The 20,676-nt window shown below is 39.2% G+C and overlaps 1 protein-coding gene across 1 annotated transcript in view; it reads right to left on the reverse strand.

The window, feature by feature from the left end:
• HERC3 (HECT and RLD domain containing E3 ubiquitin protein ligase 3) overlaps positions 1-20,676 on the reverse strand; it is a 74,726-nt gene that overhangs the window by 19,367 nt on the left and 34,683 nt on the right. Inside the window, exons 11-20 of the mRNA XM_075201832.1 lie at positions 19,693-19,752; positions 19,091-19,202; positions 18,489-18,678; positions 16,690-16,853; positions 16,176-16,289; positions 7,237-7,260; positions 6,257-6,346; positions 3,583-3,753; positions 3,111-3,254; positions 1,168-1,334 (exon numbers count right to left, since the gene is read on the reverse strand). Of these exons, the coding sequence (XP_075057933.1) occupies positions 1,168-1,334; positions 3,111-3,254; positions 3,583-3,753; positions 6,257-6,346; positions 7,237-7,260; positions 16,176-16,289; positions 16,690-16,853; positions 18,489-18,678; positions 19,091-19,202; positions 19,693-19,752 (1,236 nt within the window). The remainder of the gene's footprint in view (positions 1-1,167; positions 1,335-3,110; positions 3,255-3,582; positions 3,754-6,256; positions 6,347-7,236; positions 7,261-16,175; positions 16,290-16,689; positions 16,854-18,488; positions 18,679-19,090; positions 19,203-19,692; positions 19,753-20,676) is intronic.

A 20,676-nucleotide genomic window follows, 5' to 3' on the forward strand; every position in this document is an offset into this window, starting at 1 on the left:
AAAAAATTCCCCCAGCGCACTGCTATAGCCAGCAACAGATCTGCCATTTCTACTGTAGATAAAAATGCAAAAATCTTAGTTGCACACATTTGCAAATGTTTGTTAAAGCCACCCACCACTCCATGACGCTTTTGCTAATAGGGTGGTCCTAACTCTAAAAAGTGAGAGTCCCATATATTTGGGCCATACATATATTTGTTTTTAAATTGAGAGCTAACTTGCCAAAGAGGTACCCCAGAAGCCTCCAAACAGCAATACAGCACCAGTACTTCCCCTCAGCTACTGACACCAACATGCCTCTCAGACAAATACAGAAGTGGAAGTTGCTCAAATAATTTATAGGCTCATAGGAGTGGTGGGTGGCTTTAACATACATTTGTAAATGTGTGCAACTAAAATTTTTGCATTTTTACCTACAGTTGAAATGGGCAGGTTTTTTGCTAGCTATAGTGTGCTGGGTGAATTTTCTGTGTGTTTGTTCCTTTTAGGATAACCCCACCCTTTCAAGCACCTGCTATGAGCCTATAAATTGATTGAGCAACTTCCACTTCTGTATTTGTCCTAGACAGCTGCCTCAGATTAGGCCTATTCCTACATTAGAATGCTATTGTGAATGGAGACAGATGAAACGTATACAACCTGGGGATGTATACTAATTACATTTTTTCCTGCTCCATGATAAACAAACAATAAGAATATTATTAGGTTCAGTTACAGCTGGCTGTTTACAATGACTTTAAGAATCAGCAGGGGCCTGATTCATTAAGGATCTTAACTTGAGAAACTTCTTATTTCAGTCTCCTGGACAAAACCATGTTACAATGCAAGGGGTGCAAATTAGTATTCTGTTTTGCACATAAGTTAAATACTGACTGTTTTTTCATGTAACACACAAATATCAACTATCAGTGTACAAATAAGCTATCAAGTATTTGTGTGCTACATGGAAAAACAGTCAGTATTTAACTTATGTGCAAAACAGAATACTAATTTGCACCCCTTGCATTGTAACATGGTTTTGTCCAGGAGACTGAAATAAGAAGTTTCTCAAGTTAAGATCCTTAATGAATCAGGCCCCAGAAGAGCACAGCCTGTAATGTTTAATGTGGATTATATGAAACAGAAAAAATACATGTTTTGCATGGTTGATTAGTTTAATGCATATACCTTCCTTCTGTGGGTGACAGCTCCTTGAGATCTTCTAGAGTGGCTGCAACATTCAGTAGCTTCTTATACAGCACCAATGGAAACTGGAGATCAACCACCGTGAAGTTATAGATGGCTAAACCACACATGATGCCAATTAGATGGAACCAATTGTGCTCTACAAAACACTAGAGGTAAAACAACTAAGTAAATATCCACTGATAAACAAATACATGCTCACAAATGTATAATGTAGGAGTTATAACTGTGTGCATTCAAACAGGAATTATAAACCATCATTAGACGTCACTGATTGACCCGTCTCTCTGCAGGAATAACAAGACGTGGCCTGTAAAGGATTTTCTGAGGATGAAGCTGAGGTCCAGACCACATGTCATTTTGTGGGTTGCAATGCTCTTTGCAACAACACTACTAGTTTTTTTTTGTGCAGTATCTTTTCTACAACACTTTGTATTATCCAATTATACTATTGGTTTCTTTATAACTCAAGAATGAAATGCACAGTCATTTCCAGGAAGTTGTAAAATAGCGGACATTTTATTCCCTACATCTAACAAATAAAAGCTTGGAAAATGTTTATATAACATGGATTACTATACATTGCATGCAAGGTTTTCTGAAAAAAAAAATGGTACCATAATTTTCTTTTTTGTGTGTGTATTTCTATGTATACTGCCTCTTTTATGCAAGTCAATATCTACTAAGACTCTCATCTTTTAAAATGAGGGTACCACTGTCTGTGGTGGGCAGGATAAGGGAGATAGAGGCCTTCCCCATCCCAGAGATTCATAAATAGGGGAAGAAACTCACATAGTAAGTGACATGTAACCATTTTTTTCATGATGCATCCTTTCCAATGCTGTGTAGATGGCAGAGTTTGTCCACCAAGTATTTTGCAGATGGAAGCTGAGGAAAGGCAATGCACAGACACCTAGGGCCTGATTCATTTATTTTCAAACGCAATGTGAGCGCAACTTGAGTTTTAAGAAGTCGGACGTAACTTGCGTACACGTACGCATGTATTCAAATATAAGCGGATCTCAAGAAACATTTGTATATGGGTATAAGTATAGTCTGGTAATAAGTTATTTGCCGTATGCAGACAGATACAACATACTGCAGGATAGGCACATGCATAAATGCAATATATGCATCAGAACGCATGCCCAAAAAAATAAAACAATAATTTACAAATGTTAATATTCTAATCATTAATATTTTTTTTTTTTACACAAAATACATAAATCAGGATGTTCTTAATGCATACTGTACATGAAAATGCATTTTTATAGTTTCTCTTACTTGCAAACACATGTTCTAGCAAGCATACGTTTCAGTCATCTCTATCAGTTGGCACTTACACCTGCCCTGTATATGGTACAAGTGATGCAGCTAAAAAACACGTACCTGAGAGATGCCCAGAGCTTGAATCGGACGAATGTGTGTGCATTCAACCTCGGCACTCCCTTTTTGTACATTGCCTATGCGCTTCCGCCAATTCTACCATTCAAGTAGTAGGCAGACGGCAGTGTCATTTGCATTTGGACATGAATTAGATGCAATTGCCTTCACTGGCGTAAAGTGCGTTTCTGAGCATGCGCAGAGCAATTTCATGCAAGATACAGCACGCAACAAGTTTTACAGCCTAAGATGAATCAGCCTCCTAATGCTTAATACACCTTATTGATTGATTTGCAATAATTAAAATCTATGGAAATGCTCCGCACACATAAAATGACTCAAATACAAGGGCTTGACCAGTGATGTCACTGCAAGTTTCAGTTTTTGACTGCAGTTTGTGGATTCCATTTCTTTGTGATTTGTAAAGAGAAGACACTAAATTACAAAGTTGCTAAATTGAAAACTTTTTGGGATTAGATTTCCTTAGAGTAAGACATCGCATAACATTTAAGAACAACAAATTGTACTGCTCAGTCACTTACTATGTCTGAAAACCAGAGCAGGTTGGAGTCTGGATAGACAGTGAACATTCCGTAGATGGGGTTCAGAAGTTCTTTCAGAAGCAACAGAAAGAATTCTTTAGTAACTCCTCCATCATCCACGGCCTCTTCACCATCAAATATCACCTGTAAGGCAAGATATAGGTAATAATGCAATGATTTCAGTGAGTTTGTAGGGTTTATATCTCATTAAGAGAGAAGTTAACTTATATGTATATTTTATTGTCCAAATAGGACCCATGCCCACTGTATACTAGTATGTATGCATATATTTTCATGGGAGGGAACATGTGAAATACATTTGTGCCCAAAAAGCTGAAAGCTTTTCATAAGCAGCAATAGCAACAGCACCATTAAAATCCCAAATCCACAAAAATATTTTTTTAAAACAGAAATTTAGACTTTTTCACTTCTAAAAGGACATTGTGACGATGGCGTTTACAGTGTTTAATACCTTCAAAGGTTTTTTCAAATCTATGTCCGAGTAAATACTGAGCTCTCTTAGAGCGTCAGACACCAGGCTTGTCCTCCTCACATGAAGCACCAGGAAGGGGTTCTTGGCCAGCATGGGCTCCATAGAGAGCAGCATGAAGACATTTTGCAGATTGGCTCCATTTATTGCCACCTACATGTACAAAAACAAAGACACATGCACACAAGGTCATTTTATACTGACTTTCACATATATGTAGCAGTTGATTTTACAGAGCCATACAAAGAAGTGTAGGCATAACCAAATGAGTGACTCCTTACTCCGCACCTCTTAACCAGTTGCTGTTTTATTTTGTCACAACAACACTACACAATTATTAAATGTTCCATGGCTTCCTGACACTAACTGACCCCACCAGTCCTAACTATTGTCCGGCTGCTATTCAGCGTCAGAAGCCCCGCCCACCAGGTGCCACAATCCTTTTATTCTCAACAAACCAACCTCAGTAATCCCACCCACTTGTGAGTAAAATACTTTCTTAAATATACCTTCCCCTGACCAAGAATAGAGAGAATAACATAGAATACAAACATTAGAATAAACTAAAAATGCTTTTTTTTGCCCAAACTACAATACAATATAAAACAGATTGTGGGAGATCTACACAGACAGAAGGATAAGTCAGTTGTTAGTAGCCATAAATAAACAGCTGACCTAGGAGATAGGAATTTAGATATGAAGAGTAACAAAGGTCAATTAAGATAAAATTTCAGAGCTAAGGTAAAAGGTTTAAGTAGTAAGTACTTAGCAGAACTGAATGGAAGGAAGCAATTTTCAGGGAAGCAAAAGAAAATGCAAAGTATATGGGAGACTAAGAACTGAGACATATGGTTTGCAGCTAGCTGGATTGCTTTAAAGAAAGGAGAATGATGTTGTAGAACACTGGTCAGAAAAATAACACAATAGTACTTCCTTAATGAAGGACTGATTATAACATAAGTGAATACCGTGAACTTATGTAGGAGCTTAAAGAATACAATGAGCACAAAATATTTCCAGATTATCCTATCATGAATTGGAGACTGTATTATATTAAAAAAAAGGCTTTCGGAGTGTAAAATGGCTGATAATAGAGATGCATAGCTTGCAGTTAGTTCACTAGTCTGAGTAGATATAATGTGAAGCTCGGTCCTTTGTATGGAAACCTTTACCTATATGGTTATGAATGTTAACATTAGTTTTTATTTTGTACTTTAGACATAGTGGATCTTATTTGTAACATCAGGCAAGTAGAAATATTGTGTAAAAAGAGGTTTAATACTTGACAAAGTCTCTACTGATACGTGGAGAGTAGTGACTACAATTCTGGCCTCACATGTGCAATGTGGTTAATCTGGGTGCTGTCACTTCAGGATCTGTGGCACTTTACTAAGTAAGAATGACAGAATCGAGGTCAGCCAATGAGCCTCATTATCGTGTGTACGGTCATCGGCCAAGCTAGAAGTGGAGGTGAGGGGGGTGTACCGACAGCTTTCCATTGCAATTGGGATCCTGAACCATCTCTATAATTTGGACCTTAACATAAGTGGGTACTTCTTTTGTAGTACTTCCACAGATTTGTATAATTAATAATTACCTATCATGTCTTTTAGGGTCCGATTTACTGTGAAACGTAAAAATGTGACTGTTGCGTACACACAATAAAATTTCAGTACACATGCGTTTCTGCGGTTTGAGCTGCACATATGTTAGATACATGTAACATTAAACCTAGTGGATAAATATATCTGATGCAAAGGTGTGGCAGTCACCATCATCATCCGTAAGCTTGCACCAGGCCTATGAGATGTGCAATAAAATCCCTCCTAAAGCTGTATCTTACAGATATGAGTAAGTCAAAATGGGACGCATGTCTCAGGGGCATGGCTAACTTGCATATCCATGCCAATACTGTACTGAATGTACATGTGAACATCCCTGATCCTCCTCTCCAATACCAAGAACAACATATCCTCAAATCAAAATGCAGGTTTAAGTTGTGCGCTTTTACAGTGCAACAAAATCAACAGATGTGCGAATGAATTCATGACCAACTCTCAATCGGGTTCTTAATGCGTAGTATGTAGGTAACAGGTACTCATCATAACACTTTTATTTGTTCTCCAGAATGACAACCCTCCTTTTAAATTGTATACATTTTGTAATATATGTTGGATGCTAACCAATAAAAAAATTAAAGTTAAAATATATAAATATATATATGTGAAAATATCCAAAATGTTTCCATGAAACAAACATATATTATGATTTATGAAGCATTTATAGATTTAAATTAAGTGGGTTGAACCTTGGCGTTTATAAAGGCGCCCATACACAGAGTCGTAACCTGTGTGTGCAGCTCTAAAACAACACTTGTTGACAATGATCATCTGAATAAGACTGATCAGATGTTGATCTGGACTGACAGTAAATTTGATTGGATAATGACGGCAATCTGAGTGTCTAACTGCCGTGATTGGGGCAGGATACAATCTGGCTGTTCAGCTTTCCATACAAAGTACACAGATTACTATTAAAGAATAGCTGTCTTCATATAATTGTAAGGTGATACAATGATTATGGCAGGTTCCAACCACACATATCTTGTGACAAAAGACATCCAGATTTAACATTATTCATTCCCCCTGTGTCATACCTGCATCTGTAGCTCAGCATCTGTCTGTAACATTTTGGTCTTGGCTTGAGCATTAAATACAAACGGATAAGAGCAGAGCGTCACGGAGTCCTAAAGGGAGGAGGAGACAGACAAACAAAACAACAATTATATTATTGGATTTAAGTGAAAATACCAAACAAGAATTTGCAATAAAAATATAATGTATATTTAATAGACCACTAATTGTTCACTAAAACAAAGACAGTCCAATATCTGCCATTTATATTCTTGAAATGTGAAGGAATGCACTAATGTTATACATTTTCCACTTGGATACCTTAACATATAAAGTAGGTGTTCAGCACAAAGTAACAGTGTATAGCATTCAATTCCAACTCTTCATGTTCTAAAGTGAGGTAGGAAAATAGAAGCTAGAATCCACCTTTATTACACAGCTACTAATGGAACAGATTTAAAAAATATCCCCCTATGAGTATAATTTATCCTGTCCAGAGACGCATATTATACCCATCACCCTTTAACTCAACATTACACCGGCTATTTGGAAACTAAAACATATAGAAAAGTATAGAATCTTTCTAGCCTTTTGTTATGTAGCTGTGTATAAACACAATGTGGCAGTAGCTTCACTTGTCTTAATGTACATACACAAGGCAGATGTGGCTGTGTTGTTTCAGACATAGCAAGCTTTCAAAAGGTCCTCCCCTACAGCTAAGGGCCTTAGGCAGTTGCCTCATTAGCCTTACCCTTGAGCGGGCCAGGTGATCAAATCTGTTTAGCATTAGTTTAGACATTTCCATTGATGTCTTTTGTTTTGGCTCAGTTAAGCAATATAATATAATAGGCTGAAAGACTGTTTTTTGTGACTTATTATAAGATGTTTTACTGAACAATTAGAAAATATAGAAAACAAAGTCAAAATACAGGTTAATGGTATGTTTTTGCTACGGAAAAAAAACAAAAACAAAAAAACGCACAAAGAGAATTAAATAAATTACCTGCATAATTGAAGGGCGAACTTTCTAAAAAAGAGAAATGAAAAAAGAAAACCTAGTGTTATTTTATTCCCTGTAAAACATTGGATTCTTTGTGTATTCAAAACATGTAAAAAAAAATAAAAATATTTAGGTACATAGTGTGCTCTAGAGCCAGAAGCTCTTGATTAAAGGACAAATAATGGGAGTTCTTCTGGTATGTTTAACTATTTAGTAAATACCTACTGAGGTTAATTATATCCTTTTAAGTAACTTTCTCAGATGTAATTTTGATACCATACTGTTTTGCGGAGGTTGGGCTGTTAGAGATGTTGTTAGTTTGTGTGTATGTCTTTACTATTTTTTTTAGCACTATGTACTAAAAAAACAAAAACATGTCCTATTCTGGTAACTTCATCAATAAATTTCATGAAATGGGAATATTGGGGAAGTGGGTATATCCAAGCATTCTAAGTAGAAACATGAAACTTCTGTGCTCCAGTACAGCTCTGTGTATTACACTCCACACCATTATTGAACAAAAAGGTGATCAAATTAAGCACTCGCCATCTAACATAATAATGTTATGTAAACCTTATAATTAGGGATGAGCGCACTCGGATTTATGAAATCCGAGCCCACCCGAACGTTGCCGATCCGAGTCGGATCCGAGACAGATCCGGGTATTGGCGCCAAATTCAAATCTGAAACTGAGGCTCTGACTCATAATCCCGTTGTCGGATCTCGCGATACTCGGATCCTATAAATTCCCCGCTAGTCGCCGCCATCTTCACTCGGGCATTGATCAGGGTAGAGGGAGGGTGTGTTAGGTGGTCCTCTGTCCTGGTAGATCTCGTGCTGTGCTGTTTAGTTCTGTGCTGTGCTGTTTAGTTCTGTGCTGTGCTGTGCTGTGCTGTGTTCTGCAGTATCAGTCCAGTGGTGCTGTGTGCTGTGCTCTGTCCTTCTGAGGTCAGTGGTGCTGCTGGGTCCTGTGCTGTGTCCTGTTCAGTCCAGTGGTGCTGTGTCCTGTGCTCTGTGCTTCTAAGGGCATAGTTATTTCCCCAATATTCCCCTGTGTTTAAAAAAATAAAAAAAAGTTATTTAAAAAAATACCAAAAACTAATTTAATTTTTTTTAATTACCACAAAATTTGCACAACCAATCCTGCAGTATAAGCCCATTGGTACTGCAATATTACCAAGTTCACACATTCTGCAGTATCAGTCCAGTGGTGCTGTGTCCTGTGCTCTGTCCTGCTGAGTTCCGTAGTGCTGCTGGGTCCTGTGCCGTGTCCTGTTCAGTCCAGTGGTGCTGTGTCCTGTGCTCTGTGCTTCTAAGGGCATAGTTATTTCCCCATTATTCCCAAGTTTTTAAAAAATAAAAAAAAAAGTAAAAAAAAATAAAAACTAAAAAATTAAAAAAAATATATATAATTATAACCAAATTTGCAAAACCAATCCAGCAGTATAAGTCCATTGGTACTGCAATATTACAAAGTTCACACATTCTGCAGTATCAGTCCAGTGGTGTTGTGTCCTGTGCTCTGTCCTGCTGAGTTCCGTAGTGCTGCTGGGTCCTGTGCCGTGTCCTGTTCAGTCCAGTGGTGCTGTGTCCTGTGCTCTGTGCTTCTAAGGGCATAGTTATTTCCCCATTATTCCCAAGTTTTTAAAAAATAAAAAAAAAGTAAAAAAAAATAAAAAATTAAAAATTAAAAAAAAAAATATAATTATAACCAAATTTGCAAAACCAATCCAGCAGTATAAGTCCATTGGTACTGCAATATTACCAAGTTCACACATTCTGCAGTATCTTGTGCTACATATAATGGAGACCAAAAATTTGGAGGATAAAGTAGGGAAAGATCAAGACCCACTTCCTCCTAATGCTGAAGCTGCTGCCACTAGTCATGACATAGACGATGAAATGCCATCAACGTCGTCTTCCAAGCCCGATGCCCAATCTCGTAGTACCGGGCATGTAAAATCACAAAAGCCCAAGTTAAGAAAAAGTAGCAAAAAGAGAAACTTAAAATCATCTGAGGAGAAACGTAAAGTTGCCAATATGCCATTTACGACACGGAGTGGCAAGGAACGGCTTAGGCCCTGGCCCGTGTTCATGACTAGTGGTTCAGCTTCACCCACGGATCTTAGCCCTCCTCCTCCTCCCCCCCCCTACAAAAAATTGAAGAGAGTTATGCTGTCAGCAACAAAACAGCAAACAACTCTGCCTTCTAAAGAGAAATTATCACAAATCCCCAAGGCGAGTCCAAGGGTGTTGGTGGTTGTCAAGCCTGACCTTCCCATCACTGTACGGGAAGAGGTGGCTCGGGAGGAGGCTATTGATGATGTAGCTGGCGCTGTGGAGGAACTTGATGATGAGGATGGTGATGTGGTTATTGTAAATGAGGCACCAGGGGGGGAAACAGCTGATGTCCATGAGATGAAAAAGCCCATCGTCATGCCTGGTCAGAAGACCAAAAAATGCACCTCTTCGGTCTGGAGTTATTTTTATCCAAATCCAGACAACCAATGTATGGCCATATGTAGCTTATGTAAAGCTCAAATAAGCAGGGGTAAGGATCTTGCCCACCTAGGAACATCCTCCCTTATACGTCACCTGAATAACCTTCATAGTTCAGTGGTTAGTTCAGGAACTGGGGCTAGGACCCTCATCGGTACAGGGACACCTAAATCCCGTGGTCCAGTTGGATACACACCAGCAACACCCTCCTCGTCAACTTCCTCCACAATCTCCATCAGATTCAGTCCTGCAGCCCAAGTCAGCAGCCAGACTGAGTCCTCCTCAATACGGGATTCATCCGAGGAATCCTGCAGCGGTACGCCTTCTACTGCCACTGCTGCTGTTGCTGCTGTTAGTCGGTCATTTTCCCAGAGGGGAAGTCGTAAGACCGCTAAGTCTTTCACAAAACAATTGACCGTCCAACAGTCGTTTGCCATGACCACAAAATACGATAGTAGTCACCCTATTGCAAAGCGTATAACTGCGGCTGTAACTGCAATGTTGGTGTTAGACGTGCGCCCGGTGTCCGCCATCAGTGGAGTGGGATTTAGAGGGTTGATGGAGGTATTGTGTCCCCGGTACCAAATCCCGTCGAGATTCCACTTCACTAGGCAGGCGATACCAAAAATGTACAGAGAAGTACGATCAAGTGTCCTCAGTGCTCTAAAAAATGCGGTTGTACCCACTGTCCACTTAACCACGGACATGTGGACAAGTGGTTCTGGGCAAACGAAGGACTATATGACTGTGACAGCCCACTGGGTAGATGCATCCCCTTCCGCAGCAACAGCAACAGCTGCATCAGTAGCAGCAACTACAAAATGGCGGCTCGTGCAAAGGCAGGCAACATTGTGTATTACAGGCTTTAATAAGAGGCACAACGCTGACAACATATTAGAGAAAATGAGGGAAATTATCTCCCAGTGGCTTACCCCACTTAGACTCTCATGGGGATTTGTGGTGTCAGACAATGCCAGTAACATTGTGCGGGCATTAAATATGGGCAATTTCCAGCACGTCCCATGTTTTGCCCACACCATTAATTTGGTGGTGCAGCATTACCTCAAGAGTGACAGGGGTGTGCAGGAGATGCTTGCGGTGGCGCGCAAAATTGCTGGACACTTTCGGCATTCAGCCAGTGCCTACCGCAGACTAGAGGCACATCAAAAAAGCATGAACCTGCCCTGCCATCATCTCAAACAAGAGGTTGTGACGCGCTGGAACTCCACCCTCTATATGCTGCAGAGGATGGAGGAGCAGCAAAAGGCCATTCAGGCCTACACAGCCACCTACGACATAGGCAAAGGAGTGGGGATGCGCCTCAGTCAAGCGCAGTGGAGACTGATTTCCGTGTTGTGCAAGGTTCTGCAGCCATTTGAACTTGCCACACGAGAAGTCAGTTCCGACACTGCCAGCTTGAGTCAGGTCATTCCCCTGATCAGGCTGTTGCAGAAGCAGCTGGAGAAAGTGAGGGAGGAGCTGGTAAGCCATTGCGATTACACCAAGCATGTAGCTCTTGTGGATGTAGCCCTTCGTACGCTTTGCCAGGATCCGAGGGTGGTCACTCTTTTAAAGTCAGAGGAATACATTCTGGCCACCGTGCTCGATCCTCGGTTTAAAGCGTATGTTGTGTCTCTGTTTCCGGCGGACACAAGTCTACAGCGGTGCAAAGACCTGCTGGTCAGGAGATTGTCCTCTGAAGAGGGCCGTGACATGCCAACAGCTCCACCCTCATTTTCTTCCACATCTATGGCTGCGAGGAAAAAGCTCAGTTTTCCCAAAAGAGGCACTGGCGGGGATGCTGATAACATCTGGTCCGGACTGAAGGACCTGCCAACCATTGCAGACATGTCTACTCTCGCTGCATTGGATGCTGTCACAATAGAAAAAATTGTGGATGATTACTTTGCTGACACCATCCAAGTAGACATGTCAGACAGTCCATATTGTTACTGGCAGGAAAAAAAGGCAGTTTGGAAGCCCCTGTACAAACTGGCTCTATTTTACCTGAGTTGTCCCCCCTCCAGTGTGTACTCGGAAAGAGTTTTTAGTGCAGCGGGGAACCTGGTCAGTGAGTGGCGAAGGAGGTTGCTTCCTCAGAACGTTGAAAAAATGATGTTTATAAAAATGAATAATCAATTCCTCAATGAAGTACAGCACTGCCCTCCAGATACTACAGAGGGACCTGTGGTTGTGGAGTCCAGCGGGGACGAATTGATAATGTGTGATGAGGAGGAAGTACACACTGTAGGGGGAGAGGAATCAGAGGTTGAGGATGAGGACGACATCTTGCCTCAGTAGAGCCTGTTTAGTCTGTACAGGGAGAGATGAATAGCTTTTTTGGTGTGGGGGCCCAAACAAACCAATCATTTCAGCCAAAGTTGTTTGGTAGGCCCTGTCGCTGAAATGATTGGTTTGTTAAAGTGTGCATGTCCTATTTCAACAACATAAGGGTGGGTGTGAGGGCCCAAGGACAATTCCATCTTGGACCTTTTTTTTTTGCATTATATGACCAATCAACAGTCGTTTGCCATGTTCAAAAAGTAAAACCAAATTTAAAAAAATTCAAGAAATTAAACCAAAAGTAAAATGCCCTGTCATAATTTAAAACAAGAGGTATTGACGTGCTCTAAAACTACTGTATTGTTGTTTATATTTTATAAACACTACACTTGAAAGCTTGAGTCTTTCAATAAAAAAGTAACTGTCCATTGCACGAATATTTGCAACAGGGACAATTTTAGGGTTAAGAAAGTCAACTAATAACACTTCGACGCTGTCTGTCTTTATAAACACTACACTTGGAAGTTGGAGGAGGTATTGTGGCCCCGGCACCAAATTTACTACTGGGGCCACTCCACTGTGCAGTCCATATTTAGGTGTATCAGATATTAAACAACGGTGACAGTTGATGCCCAATTTTTTAATTATATTGTGGCCTCGGTACCAAATTGTGTACCGGGGCCACCACACTACGCAGTCAAGATAGATAGATGCGTATCATAGATAAAGTACATTCAGTGGTGTGGGGCAAATTGAAAAATATTCAAAATGCACTGACATTATCAAAAACAAGAGGTTGTCACACGCTAAAACTCCAACATGTATATGATGGAGAGGATGGAGGAGCAGCCGTATGTGTAGTGTAATGCAGACCTGTTGAAGGTTTTTTATATATTTTATTGTGGTGCCCAGTGCCCACTCCTCTACGCAGTCCAGATACATTTATTGGTGCGATTCATAAAAGTTCAGGGTTTTTAATATATTGTGGTGACCCACTCCTCTACGCAGTCCAGGTACATTTATTGGTGCGATTCATAAAAGTTCAGGGTTTTTAATATATTGTGGTGACCCACTCCTCTACGCAGTCCAGGTACATTTATTGGTGCGATTCATAAAAGTTCAGGGTTTTTAATATATATTGTGGTGACCCACTCCTCTACGCAGTCCAGGTACATTTATTGGTGCGAATCATACAAGTTGATGGTTTTCTTATTATATATATTGTGGGGACCCACTCCTCTACGCAGTCCAGGTACATTTATTGGTGCGATTCATAAAAGTTCAGGGTTTTTAATATATTGTGGTGACCCACTCCTCTACGCAGTCCAGGTACATTTATTGGTGCGATTCATAAAAGTTCAGGGTTTTTAATATATTGTGGTGACCCACTCCTCTACGCAGTCCAGGTACATTTATTGGTGCGATTCATAAAAGTTCAGGGTTTTTAATATATTGTGGTGACCCACTCCTCTACGCAGTCCAGGTACATTTATTGGTGCGATTCATAAAAGTTCAGGGTTTTTAATATATATTGTGGTGACCCACTCCTCTACGCAGTCCAGGTACATTATTGGTGCGAATCATACAAGTTGATGGTTTTCTTATTATATATATTGTGGTGACCCACTCCTCTACGCAGTCCAGGTACATTTATTGGTGCGATTCATAAAAGTTCAGGGTTTTTAATATATATTGTGGTGACCCACTCCTCTACGCAGTCCAGGTACATTTATTGGTGCGATTCATAAAAGTTCAGGGTTTTTAATATATATTGTGGTGACCCACTCCTCTACGCAGTCCAGGTACATTTATTGGTGCGAATCATACAAGTTGATGGTTTTCTTATTATATATATTGTGGTGACCCACTCCTCTACGCAGTCCAGGTACATTTATTGGTGCGATTCATAAAAGTTCAGGGTTTTTAATATATTGTGGTGACCCACTCCTCTACGCAGTCCAGGTACATTTATTGGTGCGATTCATAAAAGTTCAGGGTTTTTAATATATTGTGGTGACCCACTCCTCTACGCAGTCCAGGTACATTTATTGGTGCGATTCATAAAAGTTCAGGGTTTTTAATATATTGTGGTGACCCACTCCTCTACGCAGTCCAGGTACATTTATTGGTGCGAATCATACAAGTTGATGGTTTTCTTATTATATATTTGTGGTGACCCACTCCTCTAGGCAGTCCAGGTACATTTATTGGTGCGAATCATAAAAGTTCAGGGTTTTTAATATATATTGTGGTGACCCACTCCTCTACGCAGTCCAGGTACATTTATTGGTGCGAATCATAAAAGTTCAGGGTTTTTAATATATATTGTGGTGACCCACTCCTCTACGCAGTCCAGAAAGATACCTTGTTGCAACGTTTTGGACTAATAACTATATTGTGAGGTGTTCAGAATACACTGTAAATTAGTGGAAATGCTTGTTATTGAATGTTATTGAGGTTAATAATAGCGTAGGAGTGAAAATAAGCCCAAAAACTTGATTTTTAAACTTTTTATGTTTTTTTCAAAAAAAATCCGAATCCAAAACCTTAAATCCGAACCGAGACCTTTCGTCAAGTGTTTTGCGAGACAAATCCGAACCCCAAAAATAACGAAAATCCGGATCCAAAACACAAAACACGAGACCTCAAAAGTCACCGGTGCACATCCCTACTTATAATATCAAATGACTAATGCATCAGTACTGCTGTATAACCTAATCCTTACACTAGTGCAAGTGGAAAAGGGGAAAAAAGTTAATATAATATATGTTCATTTGCATTTTTTTTAATTGCTTTTATGTCGTCTACTACAACCTTAACAAGCACAAATATATTGCAACGCAAAAGGTCCGAGTTCATGTCTCCCAGGGAGAGATTCAATTAGCTGTGAGGTTCTGTAGGAACTTCGCACAATGTGTCTCCACTGGATGTTTCAAGTAAGAAATTGCACTCAAAACGAACAACCTTGTGGCTCATTGAATCACCCCCATAGTCTACAGTTTTGCCAGATAACTGTAGTTTAAATGACATGAATACAGATCAGCCATATTGAATCGCCCATCTGCCTAAACATCACAAATGTGCTTAAAGAATCATCACTATGAGCTGCCCCTGGAATTCCCATTGTACAATCTGGGCCTGATTCTGTAAGGAACGTAAATGCTAATATGTGCTGTATTTTGCGCAAAATCGGTCTGTACAAGCCCAGAACCGGTGCATACACCAGTGAACGCAGCAACATCCAATTCATCTTCGAGAGCAAAGGACCCTTACTACAGCCTATGATTTCATGGGTGTAACAGGAAGGGGAATGGACTTATGCACATAGTCAATGTACAGTAAGAGTGTGCCAATTGGGCATCTAAAAGGTAGGTGTTTTTCTGTCGTATCACTTGCACCAACTACAGGGAAGGTGTACGCCCTGAGTGATAGTGATGGCAGCAGTGTATGTATTCTAGAACATGTGTTAGCAATCAGTAGCAACTGTAAAAATGCATTTTACGTACAGCCGACATTAAGCACAGTATGATATATGTATTACATGGGGTAAAAAAATCTATAATTTGTTTCAATGTTTTGTCATTAATTATTATTATTAACAGGTGACAATCATTGAATACATTGTTTTTTCTGCACGTTCTGGTGGGACTTATATTCCACATATGTATTAGATGTAACCTGTAATGTTGTGTCTGTCAAAGCAGTGTACCTAGACCCTTATTTAAGAAGAGACGTATCTTCAGATCTATTACTATGTGTGTGCACTTACACCAGTAGGTACCTCTATTACTATGTGTGTGCAATGACACCAGTAGGTACCTCTATTATTATGTGTGTGCAATGACACCAGTAGGTACCTCTATTACTATGTGTGTGCAATTACACCAGTAGGTACCATCATATATGCAAACAGAAGTCAATCACCAACAATTACAGCAGCTAGACGTGTTTGTGTTATGATCAATAAACAGCCCTAAATAAATTATTAATGTGTATTAAGGAAATATAAATGTGGCATTCAATTATAATACTCTTACAACTATGCTGAGAGCTAGCAGTGCTGTGGAATTCCATTAGATACAGCACAGGATATGCATGATGATGAGAGCCTAGGTGAATGCAGACAGGGCACCTCAGCTCTTACTAAAGGCCACACGTACCAATCCTGCCTGGTTCAGGAACCACGTGAGGTAATCTTCTTGAATGTCCACCAAGCTGGATATCTCAGGGATATAGAATTTATCGTGCTCCACGTGTCGTACCTTCACATTTACCTGAGGTTAGAAATCATTACAATGTTAACATGGGGGACAAGAGACAAAAAAAAAAGGAAAGTGAGTACAAATGACTGCCTTGGGCTATTACATACAAAGAATGAGCAATCTAAGTATTAGAATATTATTTGCTTGCAGGGGAAATAAATGTACCAATAGAATGTAACTTAAAAAAACCTCTTGGGGTAGCCCTGCTGAAGAACAGGAAGCTTAATGTGCAAAGAAAAATTGCTTCCCTAGTTTAGACAAATGACTCACACTTCTATATGTAGTTGATGAAAATACTACTAGCTCTCGTGTGCCCTGTACTGCATATTATACAGTCACAGAATTATTTGGCTATCTGATCCCTAATACCTGTAAATAAAGCCCCTTTCTTCCATGATCGTTTTATAATCACCTTGTGCAACTTTTCGAGGAGTCTGAGAGCAGCAGTGATGTAGCTGGTAAACAGTACGGGGATCAGCAAGGTTTTGTGTCCATTCAGCAGATAGACCACCGCTCCTTTATACAGGTCTATTAATTTGAAGAAGTAGTTTGGGCAAACCTGAGACCACCAGTTATCTGCAGACAGAAATACTTTATGAACATGGGAGATGTATCTGCTACAGCCCAGTTAGCATTAGCTGTTGCTACACAGTGGAAAAGTGCTGATGAGGAAAAAAAAAACGAATGTCCAGTTGATTTTTACCAAGTAGCGGTATATGAATTATATGAGAACTATAAACAAGTTATGAGGTCGGCTCTTTGACTACAGTGGAGAAAAAGCTCACGGAAGACTATTATATCTGCGTCAGCTTCCTAGGGATATATCTTCCTCAAAAGTGGCATTTATAGGTCTGATTCATCTTTGGACATATGTATCTTTGTGCGCCGTATCTTGTGTGATCTAGCTCTGTGCATGAAACGGACCTTACGCCAATGAACACAACTGAATGCAATTCACATCTGCGTGCAAATAACACTTCCGACTGACGATGATTTGATTGGCAGAATGAGGGAGGAAGGGGCGGATGAACGTAGGCAATGTACAGTAAGGACATACCAAGGACTTGCCAATGTGGTTATGGTCGATTCAAGTCCTAGGTTTCTTTAAAGTACATGTTTTTTAACTGTATCGTTTACAAAAGCTACAGGGCAGGTGTATGTGCCAACTGAAGACTAACATGGCATAGTTTTGCTTTAAAAACTACAAGTATGTGTGCCCCTAGCTAGCACAGAACATGTGTATGCAAAGAAAATACATGATAAAATTCATTGTGTTTAAAGTAGACGCATTAAAAGCATGCATATTTATGCATTTAATGTAAAAAAATATATATATATAAAAAAAATGTTTTGCAAATATCGGTATTAACGATTATAGTAAATAGAATTGTTCATTTATTTTTTAAAAATTTGTTAAACGTGTATTCGGATAGAACTTTATATTGCACATATACATGTGTGTATCCTGCTCTGTCTGTCCACATACGGCAAGTAACGTTTAGCCAGATTCAAATGGAAACGTATATATTGAGATCTGGTTGTATTTGAAAACGGTCAGAACTACGTTCAAGTTCCATGCTCGTTTTTTGTTTAAACAACAAGTTGCATGCAGGTGGCATCCGAAGATGAATCAGGCTCTCTGTGCGTAAATGTCTATCAGAGACAGGTAAAATTACATTCACTTCAAAATATATTGGAAAGGAAAAAGTGTCAATTTCTATTCTTGATGTCACTGTTAAAGTGTTTTGCACACTTTACTATAAAAGGTATCAAACTTGAAATTCCAAATTTACCCCACATTTGCACCAGTAACGTAATTACACATCCTTAAAACTGTTTTTTTTTCTTAAAGTTATAGATGGCCTTAAATAATGTAAAATGTATATGCAATCCAAACGTGAAAACAAAACAGATTTGGTAAAACTATTCATTATAAATAAACATGGACATTGCCACCTGAAAGTATATTTTTCTTTTAGTGTGCTTTACCGTCAGTTCATATTATCAGAGAATGCTGAATGTGAACATACCACATTATGAGCTATATTAAAAACAGATAACTATTATAGAGCGCTGTGGCACTACATTTTAGGACAGTTACACTTTGTATCAACTTAAATAATATTCACTTGAATAAACAGGTAAAACCAGACATCATATAATACATTAACAGATTTCTTATGTCAGGAACGTTTGGAAAAATAACTTTACCCAGCACTTTGCTTGGATTGGTGTCCAGCCTTAAGATAGCCATGGCTAATGGGATGGTCAACGTAATATAGTACTTGGAGTCCTGGAGCAGAGGGAATTCTGGGAGGATGAGGTAAATCCGCATTGCTTCTACATCTGGCGGAGAGCTGGACAGCTGTGGTATCAAAAAACTTTCAAAGCTCTTAAGGATCTAACAAAAACAAAGTATACTTGAGTTAAGTTACATTTTGTACAGTATAGCCAAGTGCTTTTACAAACAATAAGGGAGGGAAATTCAGTTGGCCGTGATTTAACTAAAATCTCTGCTCATTTTCCTTTACGTCACATAGACATGTGAGGGAAACAAGCGGAGATTTTAGTACCATATTAACCGACAATGTGCGCAGCCGGATATCGAGGTGAAGTCTGGTGGCACCTCGCAAATAAATTAATCTATCCCTAAGGATGAACAACATTTATGCATAAAATACTACAGAATAAATCCAATTCATTTTCAAGGGCTAACATTTCATTCTCGGAAAACAATACCAAAAAAAGACGCAGATATTTAAAATGATCACTTTCATGCTTTGCAAATGTCAACACTAGGAATGGAATGTTACCTGCTCTAGTAGTCTGGAATGATGGGCGTTCATTAGCGTCTCAAACAGCACTTTGATGGATAACATGTCAATCCCTGGGACTTTGGGGCTTGTCTTAAAATGCTGGTCATTTCTGTAAGTATTGAACAGCACACGTTGCTTCACAAAGCAGAGATGAAGACATTTCTTAAGTAAGTATACACATTGTTTATAACTTGTACACAGAGTACAGTACTATAGGCATACTAAACAAAACTGGGTACTAAATGGTAGACAATAAGTTATTAGAACAATTGAGTAGCTGCATGCAGATGACAAACACCGAGGATGTAAGGTGCTCCATACATTATATGCATGAATATAAAATGTAAGGGAAAATGCTTCAACATTATTAATAATGTTAATACATATATACAGATGGAGCAAAGCCTAATGGGAGTTAAAGTACCTCATCCCTGACTGTACCGCTCAAACATATAAAGTTTGTTTACAACAGTAATAGGAATAGTATTTTGCATGTAATAACGAAGAAGCATTATTACCGTAACAAGTGTCTCTGGCACAGAAATTATTACATGTCAAATCAATGTCATATAATGGTGACAGGTGACTGTAATACTTACTTCTTCTCCAGGAAACTCCCATTCCAGCAAGCTGATGAGGACAGTGTTTGTACGATGCCACTATTCCGGAAATGACAGGAGAGAGGACGATAAGAACCTAATGTCTGCACTAAGTACTTTGCCCCTATATAAGTGACATTACAGACTATTATACCTGTTTTTACTTTGCACCAAGACCCTATGCATTGTGTACATTGCAGTATCATGTTGTGGAGTAAATGAACATAATTATAGACATTATATTTGATTTCAGATAAAGTTTTCACTAGGTTTAGGGTTTTGCATATTTCAGTATGGAGTTGCAATTTCAGTTTCATGCCATGAAGACTACCTACAGCCTGTTAGGACGTATCGTAAAGCAATAACTTGTATCTTACATTGTATTATTTGCATTCAATCTATATGGGTTTCATGAGAACTACGTGACTATTAAATGTTGCTTGCTGGGTGTGGCACAGAAGGATGTGCAGCTTAGTAGTGTCAACAAATTATCTACCTATAAAAGCACTAATGTTCTTTAGCAGAGAAGTTCAAGAAATGATATTCATGCCTGAATTCAGAATTTTGCAAATCACTGTTTAGAACACCGAAACTGATCAATTTGCAGGTTTCGTTCCAAGCACATTAGGCTAATCCTAAAACAAGAGGGTCATTTTGTGATGTACATAAAGTCACCTGTGTGTTGTACATGTGAAACGGACTGGACTGGCAGAGCATGCTTGAAGTGCGGACAGGAAGATCTCAGAATCACAGAATGTGCACTGTACAACAGTGTAAACATCACACTGAAGTCCGACCTCCTACAACTTTACATCTCACCTTTCATTAGATAAAAAATGGTCAACTTTTCTCTAAAATACTGCTCGGTATAGGCTCATTCATGACTTAAAGGACGACGTCAGCATAGTCTTGAGGCACGTTTAAGCAAAATGTGTAAATAAATAAAAGATAAAGATAAATCAGGCAAGCAGTGCTGCAGTACTG

Source organism: Mixophyes fleayi, chromosome 1, assembly GCF_038048845.1.
Source record: "Mixophyes fleayi isolate aMixFle1 chromosome 1, aMixFle1.hap1, whole genome shotgun sequence".
Classification (NCBI taxonomy): Eukaryota; Metazoa; Chordata; class Amphibia; order Anura; family Limnodynastidae; genus Mixophyes; species Mixophyes fleayi.